Below are 25593 nucleotides of genomic sequence, written 5' to 3' on the forward strand. Positions count from 1 at the left end.
ACTTCATTGTTTGATTCTTCTCCTCATTATAGGTCATATTTTCCTGCTGCTTTGCATGCCAGACATTGCCAATTTTATACTATTGGGAGATGGATTTTTTTAATATTCCTTTAAATATTTTGGGACATTGTGAGTCATAGTTAAGTTACTTGGAAACAGTTTGATCCTTCTAAGGCTTTGCTTGTGATCTTTGTTAAGGAAGTCCAGAATGATCTTTTGTCTAGGGCTAATTTGGCAGCACTACTGAGTCAATACCTTTGTACTCAGTGCCCACACATTAGGAGGTCTTTGTATTCTGATTGGTGGCAACGTGAACTATTAGCTCTGTGTGAGTTTCAGGTGTGGTTCCACCCCTTCCTCTCTGGGAGTTCTGTCTCCAGCCGCAGCAGTATCCTAACAAGCATGCACGGATCAGGATTCCTCTGCAGATCTCTGGAGCTTCTGCCCTCTGACACTCTTCCCTCTCCTGACCTATCTGTTTTTGCCAACTTGGCCTCCCTGAATCCCCAAACGTGTCATCACAAATCAGCAAGACCACCTGGGTCTGTTTGGGTTCCCCTCCCTATGCTATCCCTTGGAAACTGAGTTGTACGATGGCACAATTACAGATCTCCATTCACCATATACCCCCAGAGATTACTGTCCTGTGCAGTCTGTTGTCCAAAGTCTGAAAACCACTGTTTCATCTAATTTGATTTTAGTTGTTTAAGGTAGGAGGATGTATCTGGGTCCTGTTACTTCATCTTAGTTGGAAATGGAGTCCCAGTGACCTCTTAATTATTATATTCAAATGACATTTCTCTGTCCTTAGGTTACTTGATAATTTTATAACATTTATTACTACTGACCTATTTATAGTTCATCATTCCTGGTACTCTCTCCTCTTCCAGGTCCTGTAATACATAGTCTCACAGTCATCTCTTACTTTTCTGTTTTCTTCTCTGGTCCTCCCTTTAAAAGCTGGTGCCATCCAGGATTTGGTCCTTATCTTTTCCCTTTTTATATTATTTACTTTCCCCAGGGCCTCTTATTCACTCCCAGATTCTAAGATACCCGCTAACAGCTTTGTAAGAAAACAACTTTTTCAGTTCTGCAGGCTGTTGGAACAGCTAGAACTTTTTTTGGTCCACGAACTTGTAAGACTATGGGAGTTAGGGTTAGAGAGTAATAAACGTTTTTGTCCCACACCTGGAATACATGAAATTGTTTATTTAATACAGTATCAGTGTTCAGGTATTGTGATCATTTTTTTAGACAGAAACTTCTTTTTTTTTTTAAGATTTTTTTATTTATTTACTTGAGAGAGAGACAGTGAGAGAGAGCATGAACGAGGAGAAGGTCAGAGAGAGAAGCAGACTCCCCATGGAGCTGGGAGTCCGATGCGGGACTCGATCCCGGGACTCCAGGATCATGACCTGAGCCGAAGGCAGTCGTCCAACCAACTGAGCCACCCAGGTGTCCTAGACAGAAACTTCTCATGTGGCATTTTATCCTTTAATAAACAAAATATGTAATTCTTTATGGGGCATATGCAAGAGATAACTAACCACTTACCCCAACTTCAAGTCTTGTCTCCTTTGAATATGCCCCTCTGTGCTGCCAGCAAAACACAATTTTCACCTTGTTTAAGCCCTTCAAATGATCCCATCATCTTCAGGAATAACTCTAGGTCCCTTAACATGGGCTTTCATTAGACAAGGGCTTTCATTATCTGGCAGCTACCACCCTCTCCAAACTGGTCTCCTCCCTTTCTAAACCTCCTATAACCATTTCAGTTCTGTGTCACCGCCTGCACTGGGCAGAATGATGCTCTTCCCTTTGACCCCAAAGGTGTCACATCTTAATCCCCTGTGACATACCTAGTGATATGTTACTTTACATGGCAGAAGGAACTTTGCTGATGTGATTAAGAGTATGGACCCTGAGATGCAGAGATCATTGTGGATTATCTGACTGGCCCAATCATAGGAGTACTTAAAGCAGAAGACCTTTCCAGGCCAAATTAGAGAGATGAAATAGGAGGAGGAGGAAAGATTGCAAGTGTGAGAAGGAGTTGGCCTACTAGAGGAAGGGGGTCATGGGACAAGGAATGTCTGTAGCCTCTAGAAGCTGGAAAAGGAAAAGAACCAGATACTGTGGTAGAGCCTCCAGAAAAGAATGCAGTCCTGTCTACAACTTGATTTTAGCTCAGTGAGAACTCTGTTGAACTTCCAACCTACAGAATTATAAGATTATAAATTTTTGCTGTTTAAGCCACCAAATTTGTGGTAATTGGTTAGGAGAGCAGTAGTGAATGAGACAGTTTCCAACCCTACCACGTTTTCCTGATCTTCAATTTTTTTTCTCTCTTGTCTGCTTGGAGAACTCTTATTCGCCCTTTAAAACATCTCAGTGGTCATCACCTGATACCTCCAGGCAGAATCACTTATTTTTCTCTATTTTTAGTTGCATCTATTACAGTACACATTGTACACTACTATCAAAATATGTTTTAACATGTTTCTCCCTCTAGGTTGTGTATTTTTTGGTGATGGAAACAATACCTTACTCATCTTTTTTTTTTCCTTTTTTAAAAAATTTTTTATTTTTTTATAAACATATAATGTATTATTAGCCCCAGGGGTACAGGTCCATGAGTCACCAGGTTTACACACTTCACAGCACTCACCATAGCACATACCCTCTCCAATGTCCATAACCCCACCACCCTCTCCCTCCCCCCTGCCCCCAGCAACCCTCAGTTTGTTTTGTGAGATTAAGAGTCTCTTATGTTTTGTCTCCCCCACCCATCCATCTTTTTTCATTTATTCTTTTCCTACCCCTCAAACCCCCCACATTGCATTTCTACTTCCTCATATCAGGGAGATCATATGATAGTTGTCTTTCTCTGATTAACTTATTTCGCTAAGCATGATACCCTCTAGTTCCATCCATGTCGTTGCAAATGGCAAGATTTCATTTCTTTTGATGGCTGCATAGTATTCCATTGTGTATATATACCACATCTTCTTTATCCATTCATCTGTTGATGGACATCTAGGTTCTTTCCATAGTTTGGCTGTTGTGGACATTGCTGTTATAAACATTCAGGTGCACGTGCCCCTTTGGATCACTACATTTGTATCTTTAGGGTAAATACCCAGTAGTGCAATTGCTGGGTCATAGAGTAGTTCAATTTTCAACTTTTTGAGGAACCTCCTTGCTGTTTTCCAGAGTGGTTGCACCAGCTTGCATTCCCACCAACAGTTAGAAGGGTTCCCCTTTCTCTGCATCCTCACCAGCATCTGTCATTTCCTGACTTGTTAATTTTAGCCATTCTGACTGGTGTGAGGTGGTATCTCATTGTGGTTTTGATTTGTATTTCCCTGATGCCGAGTGATGTGGAGCATTTTTCACGTGTCTGTTGGCCATCTGGATGTCTTCTTTGCACAAATGTCTGTTCATGTCTTCTGTCCATTTCTTGATTGGATTATTCGTTCTTTGGGTGTTGAGTTTGATAAGCTCTTTATAGATTTTGGATACTAGCCCTTTATCTGATATATCATTTGCAAATATCTTCTCCCATTCTGTCAGTTGTCTTTTGGTTTTTTAACTGTTTCCTTTGCTGTGCAAAAGCTTTTGATCCTGATGAAATCCTAATAGTTCATTATTGCCCTTGCTTCCCTTGCCTTTGGCGATGTTCCTAGGAAGACGATGCTGCGGCTACCTTACTCATCTTTGAGCCCCAGCAAAGGGCTTGGTATCTCGTAAGGGCTCCATACGTTTGTTAACCTGTTCCTGATCTAAGCTTATCTTAAAACAAATGATACAGTTGTAAAAACTCTTGTTCATTCACTTACTTGTCAGAGAAGGTGGGTATAAAAGAGGAATTAGGGCAAGATAACTTTGCCTGAAGATAGACTCAAAAGAGCAGATAATGTGACATACAAAACCCGCTCCCTCACCCACAGCTGCTCTTCTCCCTTCTGTGTGGTTGGCAAGGCACATAGGTTGAGCAGAGAGGTCTGGGACTGTTCCCCCACAGCTGTCTTATCCCTCCTCTGGTGGCTCACCCCAGGAATTCAAGGGAGAGGCTCCAAGGGACAAACAGGACCTCCCAAGAGTTAAGGTATCAAGTGCAGTGGACATTGTGGATGAGTAATGTGATTGCTTAGCTATGTAAGACTTCAAATTTAAGTTATACTAATTTTAAGATAAGATGTGCAGCCAAATAAAAAAAAAAAAACATGCCTCAGCATGTACATGCTAGAGGGTAGCATTCCTTTAAAACATTCAGATTTGTCCCACTGAAGCTGCAGTTGCTTGGAACTTTATCAATCATTTGTCCCTCATTTAAAATTTTGCCCCTTCCCTTCCAAAGATCACGAGGAGGAATGGTAGCAGATAAGCCTGGGAGGCAGGAAATGAGCCAGATTGAAACCCACATGCTTCTTCAAGAGCTTCAGAGGGTGAACAAATGACAAAGAGCAAAGAACTTAACAGGGCCAAAGACATGAGGGGCAGTCACATAAGGGTCAGAACAGAATCAGTCAGGAAACAGCCAGGTTAAAACTAGCGAATGACTAACATCACAAAATAGGAGCCAGAAGAGTAGGGATCAGGGGCAGGAGTGGCATGGGCCCCAGAAAGCATTGTGTTGCTAGTGGACTCTGACCAATCAGCTTTCAGTCTTTCACATACAGAGTCCCACCTCGAGTGCACCTTTAATGATCTTGAGTGGGTTTAGGCAGTGAGAACTCTGAAAAGCCGGGTCCTTAAGGGCCAGGGCATTTCCCACATAAGGATTGTAAATGTATGAAGGTCACATCCACAGCTGACCATCGTTCATCTCACTTCATAGTTCACAGACCAAAGCCCTGCCCTGACCCTGTCCTCCCGGGGCTGGCTCCCTGGACCCGGCTGATCTCTCTGCTGCTGAGCAGGTATGGGCACCCACCATCAGGCCTCCTCTGGTGTGTCCACAGCACTGCCCCTCCCAGCTGCCTGACCCCCAGCTCTGGGCCAGGAGGTGGTAGGGAAGGGATATAACTTCTCTCCACAACAAAGAAACTTGGGACTTGTTTTGAAGATGCTTTGCCCACAGGGCTCTTGCCAGTATTCACAGCAGCGCCCTCCACTTCCCCTTCTGGCAGGCAGATTGTGGGGGACAATAAAGTCTTTCACTGCTGATTGCAGAAGTGTTCTTTAAAAAAGAACAAAAACTCCAAGTTGCAGCTTGAATTTCCCCATTGATACCATAAAATGGAAACTTGGGAGCAGAATATGGGGATGTTTGAGCTCCACTCTTGCTTTTTGCTTTTTATTTTTTTTTCAAGAACATTTTTTACTTGATCCATACTTCAGAATATATGGTTCTAAAAGATATACATATAAAACATTTCATCCAAGAAAAGTAGAATTACACATTTTCCTCAAGTACACATAGAAGAATCCCCTGGTTAAATCACATAAAAAGAGACATAAAATTTAAAAAGACTGAAATCATAACAAACATATTTTCCATCCACAATGGCACAAAACTAAAGATTAGTTTAGTAATCTTTAATGAAACAAAGATGGAAAGTCATATGAAATATTTAATATGTATTAAACAACACACATTGCACAAGCAATGGGTCAAATAAGAAATCGAACAGCAAATCAAAATAGGTCTGTTTTGTTTTGTCTCAAAACAAAAGAGAGGGGTGCCTGGGTGGCTCAGAGGGTTAAGCCTCTGCCTTTGGCTTAGGTCATGATCTCAGGGTCCTCGGATCGAGCCCCACATCAGGCTCTCTGCTTGGCAGCGAGCCTGCTTCCCACCCTCTCTCTGCTTGCCTCTCTGCCTACTTGTGATCTCTCTCTGTCAAATAAATAAATAAAATCTTAAAAAAAAACCCAAAAAACAAAAGAGAAAGAGGGACGCCTGGGTGGCTCAGTTGGTTAAGCAGCTGCCTTCGGCTCAGGTCATGATCCCAGGGTCCTGGGATCGAGTCCCACATCGGGCTCCTTGCTCGGCAGGGAGCCTGCTTCTCCCTCTGCCTCTGCCTGCCTCTCTGTCTGCCTGTGCTCGCTCGCGCTCTCTCCCTCTGTCTCTGAAAAATAAATAAAATCTTAAAAAAAAAAAAACAAAAGAGAAAGAAAACACAATATTCTAAAAATATGGAATGCAGCAAAAACAGATATTAGAGTAAAATTTATTCTATAAATATTTGTATTAAAAAGAGTTCAAATAAACAACATCATACCATAAGGAACCAGAAAAAGGAGAAACTTAGCTGAAATTTAGTAGAGGAAGGAAATAACAAAGAAAAATCAGAAGTAAATAGAGACCAGAATAAACAGTAACAAAACATCAAAAGTAATGACCAGTTTTTCTAACAAAGAAAAATCAGAAGTAAATAGAGACCAGAATAAACAGTAACAAAACATCAAAAGTAATGACCAGTTTTTCCAAAATAATAAGCAAAATTGGCAATATTTTAACTATATTAACTAGGAAAGAAAGAGAGAAGACTCAAAAACCAAAGGGAGACATGAAGAGAAAACAGAACAACAGATACCATAGACACACACAGTGTGATAACAGATGACTATAAACAATTCTATACCAACAAATCAGATAACTTAGGAAAAAAAAAACAAGTAATTTCTAAAAACACACAAGTTATCAAGATTGAATTATGAATCTTGCTTGAATCCAAGAAATAGAACATCTTCTTAGACCAATAACAAGGATGAAAGTTGAGTTAGGAATCAAAATTTCTCAGCACAGAAAAGCCCAAGACCACAAGGTTTCACTGGTGAATTCAACCAAACATTTAAAAAAAAATAATTAATGACAATCTTAATCAAAATGTTACAAACAGGGGAACAGAGGGAACTCATTCAAAATCATTCTGTGAGGCCAGTATTACCCTGATATCAAAGCAGGATAAAGACAATATGAGAACAAAAAAAATCTAGTTTGTCTGAAATAAGTATTACTACTTCAGCTTTCTTTTGACATATATTTGTGTTATAAATGTCTCTCCACCCCCACACCTCCCACTTTCAATATGCAGGTGTCTTTTGGTCTAAAATGAGTCTCTTGTAAGTTCTACTCTTGTTAGTTCACTGGTAAGGGGGCTTTAAATCCTGGCAGCGTATTTGGACCAGCCATTTCATTTTTGTTAAATTTATTCCCAGTATTTTATCTTTTTTTATTCCATTATAAATGGAATTGTTTTCACAATTGCATTTTTAGATTATTTATGGCTAGAGTGCAGAAGCCATTCAATGTTGTTCACTAAAATTATTAACCATGAAAATAGAGGACAGCCCTCATCACCCTGCATTTTTATGCATTTTTACTATTAATGTTTAAATTAGGGCAGAATATCTTTGACCCTCTTCTTCATTTGATGTATCCTGACCATCTAGAATAGGCTGGTACTAAAGTATAAACAAGTATTTAATGAATGAGGTCACTATATCTCATACCTTCCTCAAAGTATACACCTTTTCAGGGTTGAAGTCTTGCTCACATGTCTATCTACCAGACAAAAAGTTCTCCGGAGGCAGGGATCACTTTAGTGCCCCAAGAACCTTGCATAGTACATGGCACATGGCAGGTGCTCAGCACGTGTCTGAAGAACCGAAAAGTCTCTAGCATGGTGGGGGTGTGACATGAAGGACTGAATATCTCACAAAAGGAAATTTCAACATACAGATTTCCCTCTCACATACACGTGTGAATTGGGCCTAATGATCACCAAAAGAAAATAAAGAGATTAGTCTAGGAGGGACACCAGCAGCCTGGGGGGTGTTTGTGTGTGTGTGCATGTGTGCATGTAGGTAAGAGGACATAAACTTGATACTGATTATGGGAAATTTATGGATTGATTGACTACATGTGGAATATTCATTGTCTCTACAGTTGGGAATGAGATATTAGGCGCTTTTGAATAGAAAATTTGTTCAGACATTTTTCTCCTGGCCCCTTGCCATCCAGGGGAAGTCTGCAACTCAATGTGATCTATCTCTAAGGATGCATTACTCAGCCTGTAGCTAATACTAATACCTTCAGTAGGTTGATGGGCTTAACTTAAGTACCAGAGAGATTCAAATCCATAATTAAAGCAGAAAACCCAATATTAGAATATTTGAATCCTAAGAAGAACTCTTTAAAGGGCAAGATAATAGAATTTTTTATAACTAAATGAGTGTCATTAAGTGTTACATTTAAACATAAGGTTAGATCCTAAGCATCTTCTTAGTGTATCTACTAATGTGAACCATTAAGTCACCTTATAAATTTCTTGAAATATTGCAGTTGAATGGTAACAGATGGACAGCTATTACCCATGGCAATTATAAAACAAATTATCTTGGAATTTCTTCAGAAAAGGGTGGAATATTCAGAAATTAACACAGTTTCCCAAGAAATCTGGCTTCTATGATATTTGGAGATGTATTTTGTTAGCTTGTTTTAGTTTTGAAAAAAGGAAAGAAAACCATGTAATACCACAAGTATAATTCTAACTTTCTTCACTTGATACCAACTTTGATACCAAGCAAAGTAAAAAGAAATGAAAAAAAAAAAAGTTAAAAAAATAAAGATTGTAGCAAATATTTCACCAAACACAGCTGTTTCTAGTTCACTAAGTCAACTATTACAAAATATTTTAATGTCCCTCTGGCAAACACAAATAGCCTCATTTCATAGAAATACCACATTTCCAGTTATTCCCGATAGTTTGTAACAGTTTAAGGATATGCAACCATTTCTATAAATTTATCCTTTCATCCTCCCTTCCTTCCTTTCTTCCTCTTTCTTTCTTTCTTTTTTCATTACTACAGATTTCTGTTTCGGTAAAAGAGGATAAGACCCTATCTAATCTTTAAACAGGTGTGAGATAGACCTTAGTCTGTGTAATAAGAGCATAGTTCACAACTGCAAACTAGTAGTCAATAATATAAATACATTCTGCAGATGGTTTTACTATGCACATTTAAAAACAAAATTAGAAAATTACCTGGCAACATTTAAAAATTGGTAGATTTTACATAAAAATGGAATTTTCAGCTTCTCTTTAAAAATTACTAGATTTGATGACACTGGATTCATACTCCAACATTACAACAATTAACTGGCATTTAGCAGAGGCTGACTTTCAGAGACACTTAAAGAGGCTGATCCTTTTAAAAGGAGCACTGTCTGCCTCACCCATTCCACGTATGGCTCATGTCCTAACACCTTGGCTGTTTCACTTATTTATGTTGCTTTTATGGATATTATAGGCATTTGAGATTAGGACTCTGTACATATTTTATGTTATATGTATATGACATATATTCCTAGAGATAGAAAATAATTAAGAGAATGGGTCCATTTATAAAACTCTTTTTTTTTTAAAGATTTTATTTATTTATTTGACAGACAGAGATCACAAGCAGGCAGAGAGGCAGGCAGAGAGAGAGGAGGAAGCACGCTCCCTGCTGAGGAGAGAGCCCAATGTGGGGCTCGATCCCAGGACCCTGAGATCATGACCTGAACCGAAGGCAGTGGCTTAACCCACTGAGCCACCCAGGCGCCCCCATTTATAAAACTCTTGTGCAAACATTTTGGAGTATCATATTCCTTGGGACTGTATATGTCTCTTTTGCCTATCTGTGTACCTCCCAGAGCACAAGGGTGTATGACTGCATCATCTGAGTTTAAGAACTTGATCCATAAGGGCGCCTGGGTGTCTCAGTTGGTTAAGCATCTTCCTTCGACTAGGTCATGATTTCAGAGTCTAGGGATCAAGCCCCCACATCAGGCTCCCTGCTTAACAGGAAGTCTGCTTCTGTCTCTGCTCCTCCCGCTGCTCATGCGCATGCTCCCTCCCTCTCCCAAATAAACAGAATTTTTTAAAAAAAGAACTAAACAGTTTAAAATTTGAGACTTTCTGTTTTTCCATTTTGTCTCCTGATAAGTTTATCAAATAAACACGAATCTGATAGTTTTTTGACTAATTGACATATTTAAAAATTATTTAAACTTAAATATTTTATCATTTGGAGGCTGAAATGAATTTTCATTTCAATAAAACACCATGGAACAAAAAAATAAACTAAAAAGATTATGAAGACACTATGAAAAATTGTCAGCTAAATTTTGTTGGGACTGAAAAACAGGAAACATTCTGTTAACACAAAGGACTTAAAAAAAAAAAAAAACTACAAACATTATCCTTGTAGTTAACTATCCCTTTGGTTCTGTGCTTTATGAGATTTGACAAAACCAAGCCAAACCAAACAAAACAAAGCCCTGTAATTTGTAAGTGGAGTGCAGATAAATTCTTAACAACTTACTCCAGTAGTTAACTTTTCAGCAGAGGTTTGGGCGAAATAGAAAGTGAGCATCCAGTAATGTAGTCAAATGAGAGAATTATTTCCAGGCAAGTCAGACACCAGCACACTAGGCATTCCAAGAGAGGAGTTAAAGGGACGAAAATAATTTATTTAGAAATAGCAAAGTTCGGGGTACCTGGGTGGCTCAGTCAGTTGGGCATCTGACTCTTGGTTTCAGCTCAGGTCATGATCTCAGGGTCATGGGATCCATCCCCAAGTTGGGTTCCACGCTCAGCAAGAAGTCTGCTTGAGATTCTCTCTCTCCCTCTGCCCTTCCCCCTGCTTGCACGATTTCTCTCAATAAATTAATAAATAAAATCTTTTTTAAAAAGTAGCAGCATAAATTATAACTTGCAGTAAGTTGCAAGACTGGAAGTTCCTTTAATGTATGCACTCCCATCACTAAAACCCAAGAGGTCTGCCCCATGTGGAGCTCACAAAGACTTAAGTGAAAGAAACAGTACGTGTGACTGCTTAGCAAATAGTAGTCTTTCAATAAATATTTACTAATAAATGAGCCATTCCTGAAATGAATTTATTCAATATATATTTACCAAATGAATAAACACACAGAGTACAAATTAGTCACTCTTATCTCTTATTGAAAGTAATGCTTACCATTTATTTATTCATCTATTGAGAGATTGCTATGTGTTATGTTTTGTGTATATTATACCTCATTTAACCCTCACAATCACCCTATAAATAAGTATTACAATCCAAAATTTCACCCAGGCAGGCCATAAGATGTCTTTAAAAAAAAAATAATTCTTTTAGGGCGCCTGGGTGGCTCAGTTGGTTAGGCGACTGCCTTCGGCTCAGGTCATGATCCTGGAGTCCCAGGATCCTGGAGTCTGCTTCTCCTGCTGACCTCTCTACTCTCATGCTCTCTCTCTCTCTCTCTCTCTCAAATAAATAAATAAATAAAATCTTTAAAAAAAAATTCTTTTAAAAATTTAAACTCTAGGGCGCCTGGGTGGCTCAGTGGGTTAAGCCGCTGCCTTCGGCTCAGGTCATGATCTCCTCATGGGATCGAGCCCCACATTGGGCTCTCTGCTCAGCAGGGAGCCTGCTTCCTCCTCTCTCTCTCTCTGCCTGCCTCTCTGCCTACTTGTGATCTCTCTCTGTCAAAAAAAAAAAAAAAAAATCTTTAATAAAAAAAAAAAAAATTAAACTCTAAGCCAGGCAACACAAACAATCATAAAAAGACAAATGGGAAAAAATTATGGATACAGATTAGTATTTATTGGAGATAACTGTCTGAATCGTTTTCTTGTACAACAAGGCATGTGAATACAGTACATTTGGGAACTCCCAATTATATTGAAATACCTAAAGGAACTGTGTTGCTTTCTAAAACCTCAGAAGCATTGGGGCGCCTGGGTGGCTCAGTGGGTTAAGCCACTGCCTTCGGCTCAGGTCATGATCTCAGGGTCCTGGGATCGACTCCCGCATTGGGCTCTCTGCTCAGCATGGAGCCTGCTTCCTCCTCTCTCTCTCTCTCTGCCTGCCTCTCTGCCTACTTGTGATCTCTCTCTGTCAAATGAATAAATTAAAAAAAATAAATAAAATAAAACCTCAGAAGCATTATGTTAGGAAAGTTTTAATATGAGTAAATTATATTTTGGTGGCATTTTTCTATAGTCTAGCAACAAATTAAGAGTACTATACAAGTCAAACCAGAATTAGCTAGAAAAGCTAGTCTGGAAATTGGATGACCTGAGCAGTCTTGGTCAGAGCTGGACAGATCATTTAGCTTTTCCTAGATCTGTTCACTCATCTGTAAAATGAACGGATTGGTCTTGATCACATGAAACATCATTTCCTGAGGTTTTGTGGCACTGTGAAAATCTTGCAATACCTGTTTAACATTAAAGTTCCTTTAGTAAACTCTAAGCCCTATTTATTCTGAATATTTTGTATTAATGACTGGAATACATGTTTAGTATATTCACCTTCCACCTGACAATGTTATTTTGCTATTTGCTGTAGTACTGGTTTTGAAAACTCAAGGAATTAGAAGGAATTAAGTTGTTAGGAAAGTGAATGTTTCCACAACAAAACTACTTTAAACATTTGGAAATCGGATATGCTGGCTAAAAATTCACACTGTTTAAAGTTAAGCTGTTTGGAACTTGTATGTCCTAAAAGTTTATTTAACTTTGCTGAAGGGCGATATGATAATATAATCTGATGACTAGAGACACAACTAAGGCCACTGTCAAAATGATGGAGAAGGCATTTATTTTTCATGCCCTGATGCTCTGATTCCAATCTTATCCTATAACTTTGTTCTTTCAGTATCCATTCCAGGAAAAAAAAAAATCCTATAAAATTGGATTTACAAAAAAAAAAAAAATTGGATTTACATATGGATTTATTACCATCATTAAAAAAAGGATCACAGTACAGCTCCTACCTCCCATGATTCAATTTTGCTCTCTTTTCCCCCCTCTAGTCTTTTTTCTTTGTTTCTTTGTCTGTTGTCTTTACCCCACCACCTCTATCTCACAGGGCTCCACTTCATTCCACTATATTTCAATCTTCTATGTTTGGGTGGGAATGAGAGGGAAAAATTATAGAAGATGGGCACATAATAAGCAGCAGATGTTAGCTATTTGTGGAGCGGTGAAGAAATGCAAGTTAAACGTGGCCTAGATTCTCCAAGTCAAGGCAAGGTCCCCTTCTGGTGCCTGCCTTAGAAAGGAGAAAAGTAAAATCCCCCCACTCTATTTACTGCTTCTCCCTCCTGACCGCCACCTACACTACAGAAGCGAAAATATAAAAAGGAGGGGAAAAATAGGAAAGGAGCAAATGTAAAAAGAAGAAAGTTTTAATATATTTACTCTTGTGTTTTTATATTTTCAGTACTACAGCTATGTCTCTATTCTGTGTATTCTGCAGAATTTAGAATTTACTGAATTGACGAAGCCTACACTCCTTAACTTTGAGGACTAGGGAAGCTACATAGGCCGTTTGTACGGGATTAGGTTTTCTTTTTAAAATCCCTTTTATTCCAAACACTTTTTCTGCTTTGTAAATGAAGATCTTAGAGTGGTGGTCATCAGGGAGATGGGTTAAGAACCAAAGAAATAAACCTCATAAAGGAGAGAAAGAGCAAGTTCTCTTCTCCACCCAGATAGCATATATTTCAAGTAGCACGATTATTTACAGACACTATACATCCTTTTGGTCTAATTTGGAAAAAATGACTTGAAAAGTGACCATTTCAGGAATAACAAAAGAAGAGGTCAATGCCATGGCATAGTGGGAGGGAAATGAGGGGTATAGGAAAGTCCTGGTGTGGCCCTAGGCCAGACATGCTGCATCTGCGCAGGGCTGGTTCTGGCTTGGAACAGGTTCCGCTACAACTTAAAGCTCCACCAAGTGAGTAAATTGTCTGTTTTTTCACCCTTGATATCCCCAAGCCAGTACAGAGCACCATTCAATAAATGCAAAATAAGTATTCATTGACTGGATGAATAGCTAAAACAAAGTAGATCTTTATAGTTTTCCTTGGAATTAGTGATTTAATTAAAGGATAGTCTGTTTTTTGTTTTTTTTTTTGTTTTGTTTTTTTACATTTTGAGGCTTGGCTGTGCTCTCATATGGCTTCTAATGAATAACATCCAGAATCATAAACCGTTACAGCTGAAAGGAGACTTAGCGATCTCTAACTTGACTCTCTCATATTACAGATATGGAAATTAAAGCTGATTTAAGTGGCAAGAAAGTGGACGTTTCCTCAGTAAGCACATGAGTTCCAAGACTACCATCCTAAGGTTCTTTTCACTGTTATCACATCATGTTATTTTTGAGATGATCCTAATAATGAAGGAAGATTTACTTTAAATTTATATTTACATGTGACTGACAAAACTGTTGTATGTCTCCTCTTCTTTTTGTGCAGCAACAATGGTTGCAACTAAACTTTGTATCAGTTGTCAAAAGACATGCCAAATCATTGATACATACAAACATAATCAAAATAACTTTGTATTAAATATACAAGCAGAGGAGAGCTTTGATAAATAGTGGATACTTAAAAATAAACAAACTAAGAAGCGGGCAGGTTTACATCTATTGATAATGATCATGAAGTATTTTCCTCTACCCTGAGAGATTTTCACTGAAAAGAACAGGAAATGACTCAAATCATAGATATTATCAAATGAGAAACAGAAAAGAAATAAACTAAGTAAGATACTGCGGTCCCTCAGAATGCTACACTGTACACGCTTAAAAAGATTTCTTAAGAACTTGGAAGACCTAGCAGTGAATTGCAGCGTTTACTCTTTACAACATTTAACCCATTTCATAAATTTTCTTTACTTACCAGCACAGTGGGTATCACCTTTAAGTTTACCTTTGTAGAGTTCACATGCTGTCATTTGTATTTCATGAAACAAACTCGAGTCTTTTAAAAACGAGTCTCAGAGTAAAGACAGATTTAAAAGACATGAATTCAGCATGAAATTACCCAGTTAGCATGGAATTAGTTTAATATTTTCACTTTTCCATAATAATTTAATTCTTTAAGATGCACACTATTCTGATGAATGAATTAAAATATTAAAATAAATCTTTTGCTAAATTGTATGTTAACTTATATTTATAGACATTTTAACATATATGACATATAGGATATATTATATAGCTTATAATGTATATCCACATAATATGTTATACATAATATATATTTGTATTTATATATAAAATTTTAAAATGGCAAATAAACCAATACCCCCAGGGAATGCAAGTGCTGAAGCTGGTAGAACCAAATTAACCATCTCAGCTTAGAATGAACAGACATTTCTAAGAATTTAAAGCTATGGATTTTGTAACAACATACATTCAGTCCTCATTATTCATGGATTGTGTGTTTAAAAATTCACCTACTCATTAAAATTTGTTTGTAACCTCAAGATAATACTCAGAGATCATTTGTAGACATCCCTAGAATGGTGACATTTTGAGTTGTCCAATGCACAGCTGAGCTCAAAGGCGACACTCTGCTGTTTGCTTCAGTTCTCATACTGTAAACAAGTTTCCTTTCTGTGGTCTAAGGGCCACGTTTTCCACAGTTTTGTGCTTTTTTTTTGGTGATTTCACTGTTGAAAGGGGTCTCTGAGCTTAGTGTTAAAGGGCTGCCTAGTGTTCCTAAGTACAAGAAAGTTGTGACGCACCTTATGGAGACAATACTTGTGTTAGATAAGATCCCTTTGGCCATGAATTATAGTTCTGTTGTTCATGAGTTCTATGTAAATGAGTCAACAATATAAAATAAGATGTTTTAAAACAGAAATACTTTTAAAACAAGATCATGTATTGATCGGTTGACAAAAATACTATGACCAGAGGCTCACAGAAACCTAACCCACTATGTCCCTTGGAAGCAACGGTTCAGTATTTGCTAATTCAGGGTTTGCAGTGATTTTATAGGAAATAACTACCAGAAACCTCTCAATGAGAGACAAAGAGAATGTGCAGAAAGTCCTGATCTGAAACAAAAAAAGAAAGACATGATGTGATTTTCATGATTTCTTTACTATGTTATTATTATTTGTTTTGTTTCAGGAATAAAAAAAGAAAGAAGATCAATTTTTGATAAAGAAATAAAAATAAATACATTTTGTTTCTCCAACATTGGTTATATGAAGTTTTCTAAGTCTCTGGAAATCAGATGATAGCAAAATTAGATGTCATGCCCCATGGATCTCTTGGATCCATCATGATCCCTGGCTTGGTGTGGGGTACCTGGTAAAAAGAGATTCTCTTGATAGATAATGACTTATGGACATCTCAAGACTCTCATGGGATATTCTAATTTCATAAAATTTTAGCTGAGGAGCCTTGAGTACCCCACTGAAGATCTGGGCCATTAGCACATGAAATAACTATATATTCTGTAGTCTCGTAAAGAGCGGACCCTTGGTTGTTTCTCTCCTCTACTTCTTTAGAACCAGAACCCTTAAGGATTCACATAATGGATCTTTGATAGTAGGTCCACATTGGAGGGATTTCTAGTCTGCATTTATGCTAGTGAGGTACTTGCAAGACAGACCAAAGAAAATATCAACTATTATTCTAGTTTTAAACAAAATCAGGAAATTCTTGATCTCTCTATGGGTTGCTGAAATCAGGGTATTGTTTAAGGTTCTTTCTGTGAAATTTATAACGAACTAGGATTAAGACCCTAAGGAATATTAAAATAAACATTATTTACTGTTGACATTTCAAATCAAGTAGTTTAAAAAGTGAATGTTTTAAGTTCTTTATTATCCTAAAAGGACATATTCCCTAAGGTATAATCAAATGCTCTTGAATTTAATAAATCAGAAACTGAAATATGTTAATAAATATAATATCTGTGAAAATATCTCAATGCTATAAATAATGATTGTCATAGTAACTTCCTTTGATACAAATAGATACATTGTTTCCTTTTTAAAAAAAAACCTGCATTAGAGGAAATGGAAATTTACTTTTGAAATCTGACCCAAATATGGTAAATGCAGATCCTCCCTTAAATATACTTTGAATAAGAAAACAATAAAGAAGTCTGAATACATTCTGAATTTAGACTGGTGCAATTAATTTTCATATGTGGCTTATAGAAATTCCATTATTTGTTGGTGCTAAATAATTTGTTTAGATCTGAAAAACGAATCTGTAAACGTGCATAATGTGTCAGTTCTGAGTTGAAGGCAGAGGTGGGGACGAAGGGAAGATTCTGACGCTGACATGTAGAATCAGAGGTTGATACTCAAGTCAGGGTAGATGGGGCATGAGAAAATACAGAAAGACTTTCCAGCAAAAGGGAGGAGGCAAAAGGTAAAGGTAGATGATGGCAATTCCACAGGTGCTGAGGACAAAACGTCAGCTCTTCAAATTTTTGATTATCTGGGAGCATTCTGCTTGAAATCTTCTTTCCTAGTCTTTGCAACAATACACTCTTCTGGTTCTTGTCTTATTTCTTTGACCATCCTCTGGGTTCCTGTGGTTTCAAGTTGATTTCCACGTGTATTCTGGGATGATTTCATATCAAGATGTCCAACTGTTTGGTAGACATTTCTATTTAACGGCTTGTTAATGTATTCAGAACAGAACTGGTACTCCCACCCTCTCTCCAACCTACTGCTCACTCCCTGTTCTCATTGCCACATTACTTAACTTCATCCAGGGTCATATTTCATAATTCTCCATTTCCCTCCATTTCTGACCAGTGATCTGTCTATAACTCCTTGGTAATAATGTCTGCAACCCCTTTACCACCCTTCCTGCTGTCACACTAATACCTCTCACATAGAACTCCCATTTCCTATTGGTTTCTAGTTGAAGACCCCTTCCTAAAAATGGCCCTGGGGTTGATGAAGGGAAGGTTCCTATTGTTAACTAACATTTGAAAAATGCAGCATACATCACTTTTCTCTTGGCCAGCCATAATCCACTTTAGCATATGACTGATATTTCTCAGATCCGTTTGTCCTGAAAGTATTCATCAGCATCTAGTTACTCATGTTCCAGGAAACACAATTTGGGAAACAAGAACTTGGACTATTTAAATGTCCTCTAAACTGTTCTCTTGCCTAATCTTTCCCTTTCCACTACATCAAGTATTACATCAATTATTTTATTGATAGATTAATTTCTCTAAAGTGCTTAATGGGTTATATTATTCCCTTGGTCAAAAACCTTCAGTGGCTCCCCATTGATCTAAGCAGGCTCCCCCACAACCTAGTACCAATACACCTCTCCCGTATTACTTTCCCCCTACGTGGCAGTGTGGCATGGGAGAAAAGACATGAACTTTGGAGTCAGATGCAGGTTCAAATTCCAATTCTATCTCTCAAAAACTGTAAAACAGGTGAGTATTTAAAGCTTTGAGCCCCTTCTCTGCTCACCTACAAATGCTCATGGTAACTGTAGAGATGGGAGGAGGTAGTGACCTAGTATTGATGAAAGCTTCTCGAATACTTGTAGCACACCCTCTCTGGCCCCAGGGGTTATAAACTCATTAGTCAGGTTGAACCTCTTTCATGTAGTCACTTAGTGTCTGTCTGCAGTAAGTGACTAGTGATTTTTTTTTTTAAATTAAGAACCCAGACAATCATCCAACAGTGTCACTGATAACTAACAAAGCAGTTCTCTGCCTTTATCTCGGGAATTGTTTATGGGTCCTCAGTGGACAGGAGCCAGTTCCCACAGCACACCTAAGCTTTTTCAGTGGAGCCATGCCGTGACCCGTGGCTAGGTGGGGCTGCAGAGCCCAAGAATCGGCAGCGGTGCTTGGAAAGCAAAAACTTGATTCAAAGAGATGAAACAGAGCCCATGGCAAGAGTCAGAGGGCTGAACTTTTGTTAGATTCGGAAACTTTTTAAAGTGCTTATGATTTACTTCAAAGTCCAACGGGAAGAAAATACAAGGTCCTCAACAGCCCTGCCTAAGAAGGAAAAAAGGGATTTTAGTTTGATTTGTTCACTAGTGTAAACTAAGTGCCTGAAGAGTGTCTCGCATGTCAAGGTTGCTCAGTTAATATATGGTGGCTGGAGGGCTGGAGGGATGGGGGATGAACGAATGAATGAATGAATGAGGCCAGGGCATGCATTTTATATATGAGCTAGCACAGGGCTGAATACATATACAAGGTCCTTAATAAATAATTAACTGGGTAAATATATAGATTGTACCCTAGCCAGTTAAGGGTGTTTAGTAATGTACTTAAACTAAATATTATTCCTATATCTTTCTACTTTATGAAATATTTTTATGTATTATCTATACTATCATCATTCTCTTTCTTTTAAAATAATCTATCCAGTCACCTACTTCTCCCTTTACAACGAGCGTCACAGCTTAAAAGCACATGAGGAGAGAAAACAAAATTAAGAGATTAATTAGATATTTTTAGTCAGAAAGTTAAAAGCTTTTGTCTAAATTGGTTTGACTGCATTGAATGGAATGAAGAATAACAAACTTCATTTTTTAAAAAAAGTTGGGGGGCGCCTGGGTGGCTCAGTGGGTTAAAGCCTCTGCCTTCAGCTCAGGTCATGATCCCAGGGTCCTGAGATTGAGCCCCGCGTTGGGCTCTCTGCTCAGCGGGGAGCCTGCTTCCTCCTCTCTCTCTGCCTGCTTCTCTGTCTACTTGTGATCTGTCTGTCAAATAAATAAAATCTTTTCAAATAAATAAAAAAATAAATTTGGAAGAAGATGGAGGAAAATGAGGCATAAGGTGTGCAGAACATGTTTGACAAATTTGTTGGGAAAGAATGCTACTTGTAACACCATATATGATACACACTTCGCCCAAAGTTTTTATAATTATCATTCTCGTATGAGGGAAAAACAGCCAGATACCCCCTTCACAGCTATAGGAACCCAGGCTCAGTAAAGGTAATGATCTATCCTTCCAATAAGAGGTAGAGCCAGGGATGGAATCCAGGTCTTCGGAGTAAATACAATTGCCAAAGTGTAAAGCGAGCCTGCCAGATTTAGAGAACATGGAGAATTAGGGTGAAGAGTGTACCTGGCTGGAATGAAGGGGGTATAGAGAAATGTCACAGGACATCAAGTTAAAGAAATAAGTAGGAGATAGATTATAGGGTACCTTAAGTAATGCAATAAAGAATTGGGATTTTTATCAATATCAATTATTTTGGAATAATTTTTAAAGCCAAAAATTCCTTTTTAAAATAAGAAACCTTATGAGATGTCAAGATGCAAAACAAATTAAAAGTAGGTGGTTTCTCCAACTGAAGCTATTCCCCCTTCCTGCCCCTCAGCTTCTGAGGAGGAAAGGTAGAAAACTGCAAAAACAAAGTTTAAACCAAGAAAAGTTTGAAAAGGCAAGAGCGCTGATGTGTGTTTGGGCAAGGCCATGACAGAGCTAGTGGCAGAGGGACCCATTGTGGGCCGCAGAGAGCGCGGACACAGGGTTGCCATTGGGAGGGGAAGGCACAGATGTTGGGGACCGGAGGAGAATCAGAACAGAGCCAGGAAAAGTTCAAAGATTAGCTCATGGGCAACTGCAGAATGTGACTTTACAATCACAAAAATGGTAAAGGTGAAGGAGAAGGCTGCTGGTTTTGACGAAAGGCAATGGTGTACTTTCACATGTGTTTTTGTCAGATAGATGTTTCCTCTACACTGTGCTAGGGCCAGAGAATGGAAGTGAACCCCTTTCTCTTCTACCAGTTTGCTTTCCTTTTTCAAAGAAATGAAGCAAAAATGCATGGCATGAGTCAGAAAACTGTGCTTCTTGGCATATTTCTAAAAAATTTCAAGTGCTTAAGGTTTCTTTCACCTGAAAGTTTAACATGAAAAATATGCAGAATCCTCCATGATCCCCTTCTAAAAAGGAAAAAAGAAAGGCCATTTCCATTTTTGTAAACTTTCTGTTCTTCCGCTGGATAACTAGTACATTCATTTTTCTCTTTAAAAGCTAGTTGTTCCCAGTGGCATTAAATACAATTTATTTTTAGGATAATTACTGTGAAATCCAAGATTTTTTTTTTCTTGTGCTTTAGAAACTAAATGATAAAAGTGAAACGTGAGGGATATAGGCATCCAATCAAATCCAGTAATTTTGATGCATGTTATTCTGAGAATCAGTAACAGGTCTTGGCAAGCTGCGTGTGAAGAGTACAGGCTCCTCTTCCTCTGTTTCTGAAACTGGTGATGCAAGCGCTCCCACCCTTTTCTGAGAACACAGAACGCCTGACTCAGGCAGGCAGCAGCGGTGGCTCTTAAAACCGTGCATCCCTGCTGGGGTAAGCGCCGCCTGCAAACATGAAGCCCGCCAGCTGGTGCTGGCTGAGCTCGGCTGTCCTTGCCGCTTTCAGCTTGTTGGTTGCAGGAAACAATGAAACGGAGGAAATTAAAGATGAAAGGATCAGGGATGCCTGCCCAGTGAGACTAGAAAGCAGCGGGAAATGCGAGGAGGGCGGTGAATGCCCCTACCAGGTGAGCCTGCCCCCTTTGACGATTCAGCTCCCCAGGCAGTTCAGTAGGATCGAGGAGGTGTTCAAGGAAGTCCAGAACCTCAAGGAAATGGTAAATACCCTGAAGAAATCGTGCCAGGACTGCAAACTGCAGGCTGACGACAGCCGGGCCCCCGGCAGAAATGGACTGCTGTCACCTAGCCCAGGATCCCTGGGAGAAGCTGATGACAACAGAGTTCAAGAATTAGAGAGTGAGGTGAACAAGCTGTCCTCTGATCTCAAGAATGCAAAGGAGGAGATCGACCTGCTTCAGGGTCGCCTGGAGAAGCTCAGTCTTGTGAATATGAACAATATAGAAAGTTATGTTGATAGCAAAGTGGCAAATCTAACTTCGGTAGTCAACAGTTTGGACGGCAAGTGTTCATCCAAGTGTCCCATTCAAGAAGAAATACAGTCACGTCCAGGTAGGTACAATGTCTTCTTATCACTTGTTCATGAATATTATATAGCTACACAGTATCTGTAAACATTGACCTGAGCAAATAAGTTGAATACATGACAGATGAAATAAAGTAAGCCTTTTATTCATCAAGCTAGTACAGGAAAAACTAATATCTTCGCAAATGTGACCACAGAAACGATCTAAGACTAAATTACAAAAATCATAATTAGTTCTGTATCCTGTGAAAGCACTTCCAATTTCAAGGACTTATTTGCTAATGCCAGAGCTACACACAAACTGAAGAAAAGAGACATTATTTCTTAATGTTTCAGCGCATTTAACTTCTCTCTTCACTGACATGTTTGAAAACAATGGAGATAGTGCAATATTTCCAGTTATGCTTTGTTCGTTGGAAATCAGTTTCCTGTGGTTCGCTGACTACTCCTTTTCATGTGGCCACAAGGAATCTTTGAAAGATTTTACACTATCTGCAGCTCATAATCCCAAATATCTAGTGAAAATAGATAGAATAAAAGCAGCTATATGGCTTCATGTGTATGCAGAACTTTTTGCTTCAAGTGGCCCCAAAACATTTTAAGGGGAGAGTTTTGGCATGCCAGAAGACCACAGACTTAACTACTACTTCTTTTTTTTTTTTTAAAGATTTTATTTATTTATTTGACAGACAGAGATCACAAGTAGGCAGAGAGGCAGTCAGAGAGAGAGGAAGGGAAGCAGGCCCCCTGCTGAGCAGAGAGCCCAATGCGGGACTCGATCCCAGGACCCTGAGATCATGACCTGAGCCGAAGGCAGCACCTTAACCCACTGAGCCACCCAGCCACCCTTAACTACTACTTCTTACCTGCTTTACTACTACTATGCCCACAAACTTCTAGCTGTACCACTGGTTCCTCTAAATTCTGGCTTTCTACCTGAGTTCCTGGGACCTGTTGCTAATGGTCTTGCTACACTTTGGAAAGGCATTCCTGTATTGAAACTTCCACTTACCATGAGCGTTAAGTTGAAGGGATATGGTGCCTGGCACAGAGATCACATTCATTTGGAACAAGCACCTCGTGTGTGCTCCAACCCTAGGGAATCTGCCAGGGATCTGAAGGTAGGCAGGGCTTTCAAGGACCACTGTTGCTAATACTTCTGGGAGCCTGTATCTGAATGTATCCTGCACTGCAAGGCAGAGGCTCACGTCTTAGTGCCATGTCTGGGCACACATTAGATTCCATGCTGCATGGCTACTTGTAATAACAGGTATAAGATTCAACCATCTATTTCTGTACTAAAAGTTTGGGGGAAGTATTGGAATACTTTGAGTTCTAAACACACATGAGTAGATTTTTTGTGCCTCTGAGTAGTTCATATTAAATTTGCCTTATCTGGCCCAGATCTTTCTAAGAAATATTTGAGAGTAAATATCTGTATTTGATTCCTACAGATCCATGGTAACCGATTATTATACTTTCCCTGGCCATAACCACCTATTGTTTCTTTCTAGAAACCAAACATATGAAACACTGGCTAAACACTTCCCAAGTAATAAATTTAGGTTAAGAATACTGGTATATTATTAAAAAAAAATTTTTTTTTACTTGATCTTCTTTATTTAGTTGTCAAGTGAGTAAAACAAATGGGAATTTATGATCCATTCTGTATGTTAGAATTTTAACACATCATTTGGAACATATGTCCTCTAAAACTTTATGATAGAGGAGGGTATTGGCCTCTTGAGGTGAAAGGAAATAGAAAGAAACTTGTGCTTTTTCTGTATATGTGGAATGCAGTTCAGGGGAGTTGGAAGCATCTGACCTTTAGGACCAAGGAATGCAGTAATTACAAGAACAAGCCTCACAGCCAGCCAGATCTCAGGATGCGTCCTGGTTCTGCCTCTTAATGCTTCTGTGAACTTGGGCGAGTCACTGACTCTCTTTGAGCCTAAATGTCCTTACCGACAGATTGGAAATAATACCTACATCATAAGGTCAATGTGCAGAGTAAATGTGAAAATGTTAAGTCTTTGGCAGAATGCCTAGAACACATACATAGCACTCATTAAATATTAGCTACATTACTAAAACTACTTTATTGATGAGGATCTTGTTGTACATTGTGAACATTAGCACTACGATTACCAGCCAAGAGTCATGCTGGAGAGCCTTGACTGGTTTTATAACACCAAGTTCTTATTCTGAGGACTTAATAAACATTTGCTAAACAGGTTCAAGTAAGTTTTGCAGAGCAAGGTTGCATTAACACCTTCGATTGAATTATCAAACTGCTTTTGTAAATATAAAGAATTTTTAAGATGCATAGTTTTTATTAACAGAGTCCAATGCCTTTCTCTTCTTCCCCCTTCAGTTCAACACCTAATATATAAAGATTGCTCTGACTACCACACAATAGGCAAGAGAAGCAGTGAGATCTACAGAGTTACACCGGATCCCAAAAACAGTAGCTTTGAAGTTTTCTGTGACATGGAGACCATGGGGGGAGGCTGGACTGTGCTGCAGGCCCGTCTCGACGGAAGCACCAACTTCACCAGAATGTGGCGAGACTACAAAGTAGGTTTTGGCAATCTCCGAAGAGAATTTTGGCTGGGGAACGATAAAATTCATCTTTTGACCAAGAGTAAGGATATGATTCTAAGAATAGATCTCGAAGACTTTAATGGCGTCAAGCTCTATGCCTTATATGATCAGTTTTACGTGGCCAATGAGTTTCTCAGATACCGTTTACACATTGGTAACTATAATGGCACAGCTGGAGATGCCTTACATTTCAGTAAACATTACAACCATGATATGAAGTTCTTCACTACCCCAGATAGGGACAATGATCGATATCCCTCGGGGAACTGTGGGCTCTATTACAGTTCAGGCTGGTGGTTTGATGCATGTCTTTCTGCAAACTTAAATGGCAAATATTATCACCAAAAATACAGAGGTGTCCGCAATGGGATTTTCTGGGGCACCTGGCCTGGGATAAGTGAGGCACAGCCTGGTGGTTACAAGTCCTCCTTCAAAGAGGCCAAAATGATGATTAGACCCAAGCACTTTAAACCATAAATCACTAATGCTCATTTCTCTCAGTATTCATTACCTAATAGGGCAATTAATTCTTTCAGCACTTTGGAATGTATTTCATACTCCTTTTCTATGACTAAAAATTTATCTCTAAGCAGTGGGTTCTTATGCTACACAGCATTTGAAATAAAGCTAAAAAAACATACATTTTAAAGGAGTTCTTTGTTGCTGTTACACTGTTATCCACATGAATACTTGCAAAAGCAAGTGGGATTATTGAGAATTACACAAGTAGATTTATGATTTTTCTTAATTTCTATAGTTGAAAAGTTTTCTATTTACTTGTATTACTCACTATAATTATGAAATCATTGTTTATTTAGCAGGCTGAATTCTTACACGAGTAATCTGAATTTTTATTATGACTTAGAGGCATTTAAAGGTTGATCACTCTTTTTAGGCTGTCCTCAGTTATTGGGTATTTCTTTGTCTCTGAATACCCTAATCCATATTATGAGATAAACTTCCTCAATTTACGACATTTACTTTGGGGGATATATATATATATATATATATATATATATATATATATATATATGTAAAACCTGTCCAGGTATTATTTGTGAAATGTAAAATATTTGTCATTTAAAATATTTTAAAAGTGTTAGCATGATGTCACTCCTAAAAGCATTCAGAAAATTCAACCATAAAGACCCTGTTTTAAAGGTAATTAATTCACAGTTAATAACGCTTTAGGTGTTGCATGGTGAAAACTGCTTTAATATAAAAATTAGCTTCCTTTGCTCTGTATGCACAATGGTTT

The 25593-nt window shown here is 38.5% G+C and overlaps 2 protein-coding genes across 5 annotated transcripts in view; one reads left to right on the forward strand and one right to left on the reverse strand.

Annotated features, from left to right (window-relative positions):
- CCDC146 (coiled-coil domain containing 146) overlaps positions 1-25593 on the reverse strand; it is a 119434-nt gene that overhangs the window by 46798 nt on the left and 47043 nt on the right. The window lies entirely within an intron of this gene.
- FGL2 (fibrinogen like 2) lies at positions 21014-24985 on the forward strand. The gene is made up of 2 exons (XM_032305923.1): positions 21014-21757; positions 24106-24985. The coding sequence occupies exons 1-2, from the start codon at positions 21142-21144 to the stop codon at positions 24810-24812; spliced, it is 1323 nt and encodes a 440-aa protein (XP_032161814.1). The 5' UTR covers positions 21014-21141; the 3' UTR covers positions 24813-24985.

This window comes from Mustela erminea, chromosome 11, assembly GCF_009829155.1.
Source record: "Mustela erminea isolate mMusErm1 chromosome 11, mMusErm1.Pri, whole genome shotgun sequence".
In the NCBI taxonomy this organism is placed as follows: Eukaryota; Metazoa; Chordata; class Mammalia; order Carnivora; family Mustelidae; genus Mustela; species Mustela erminea.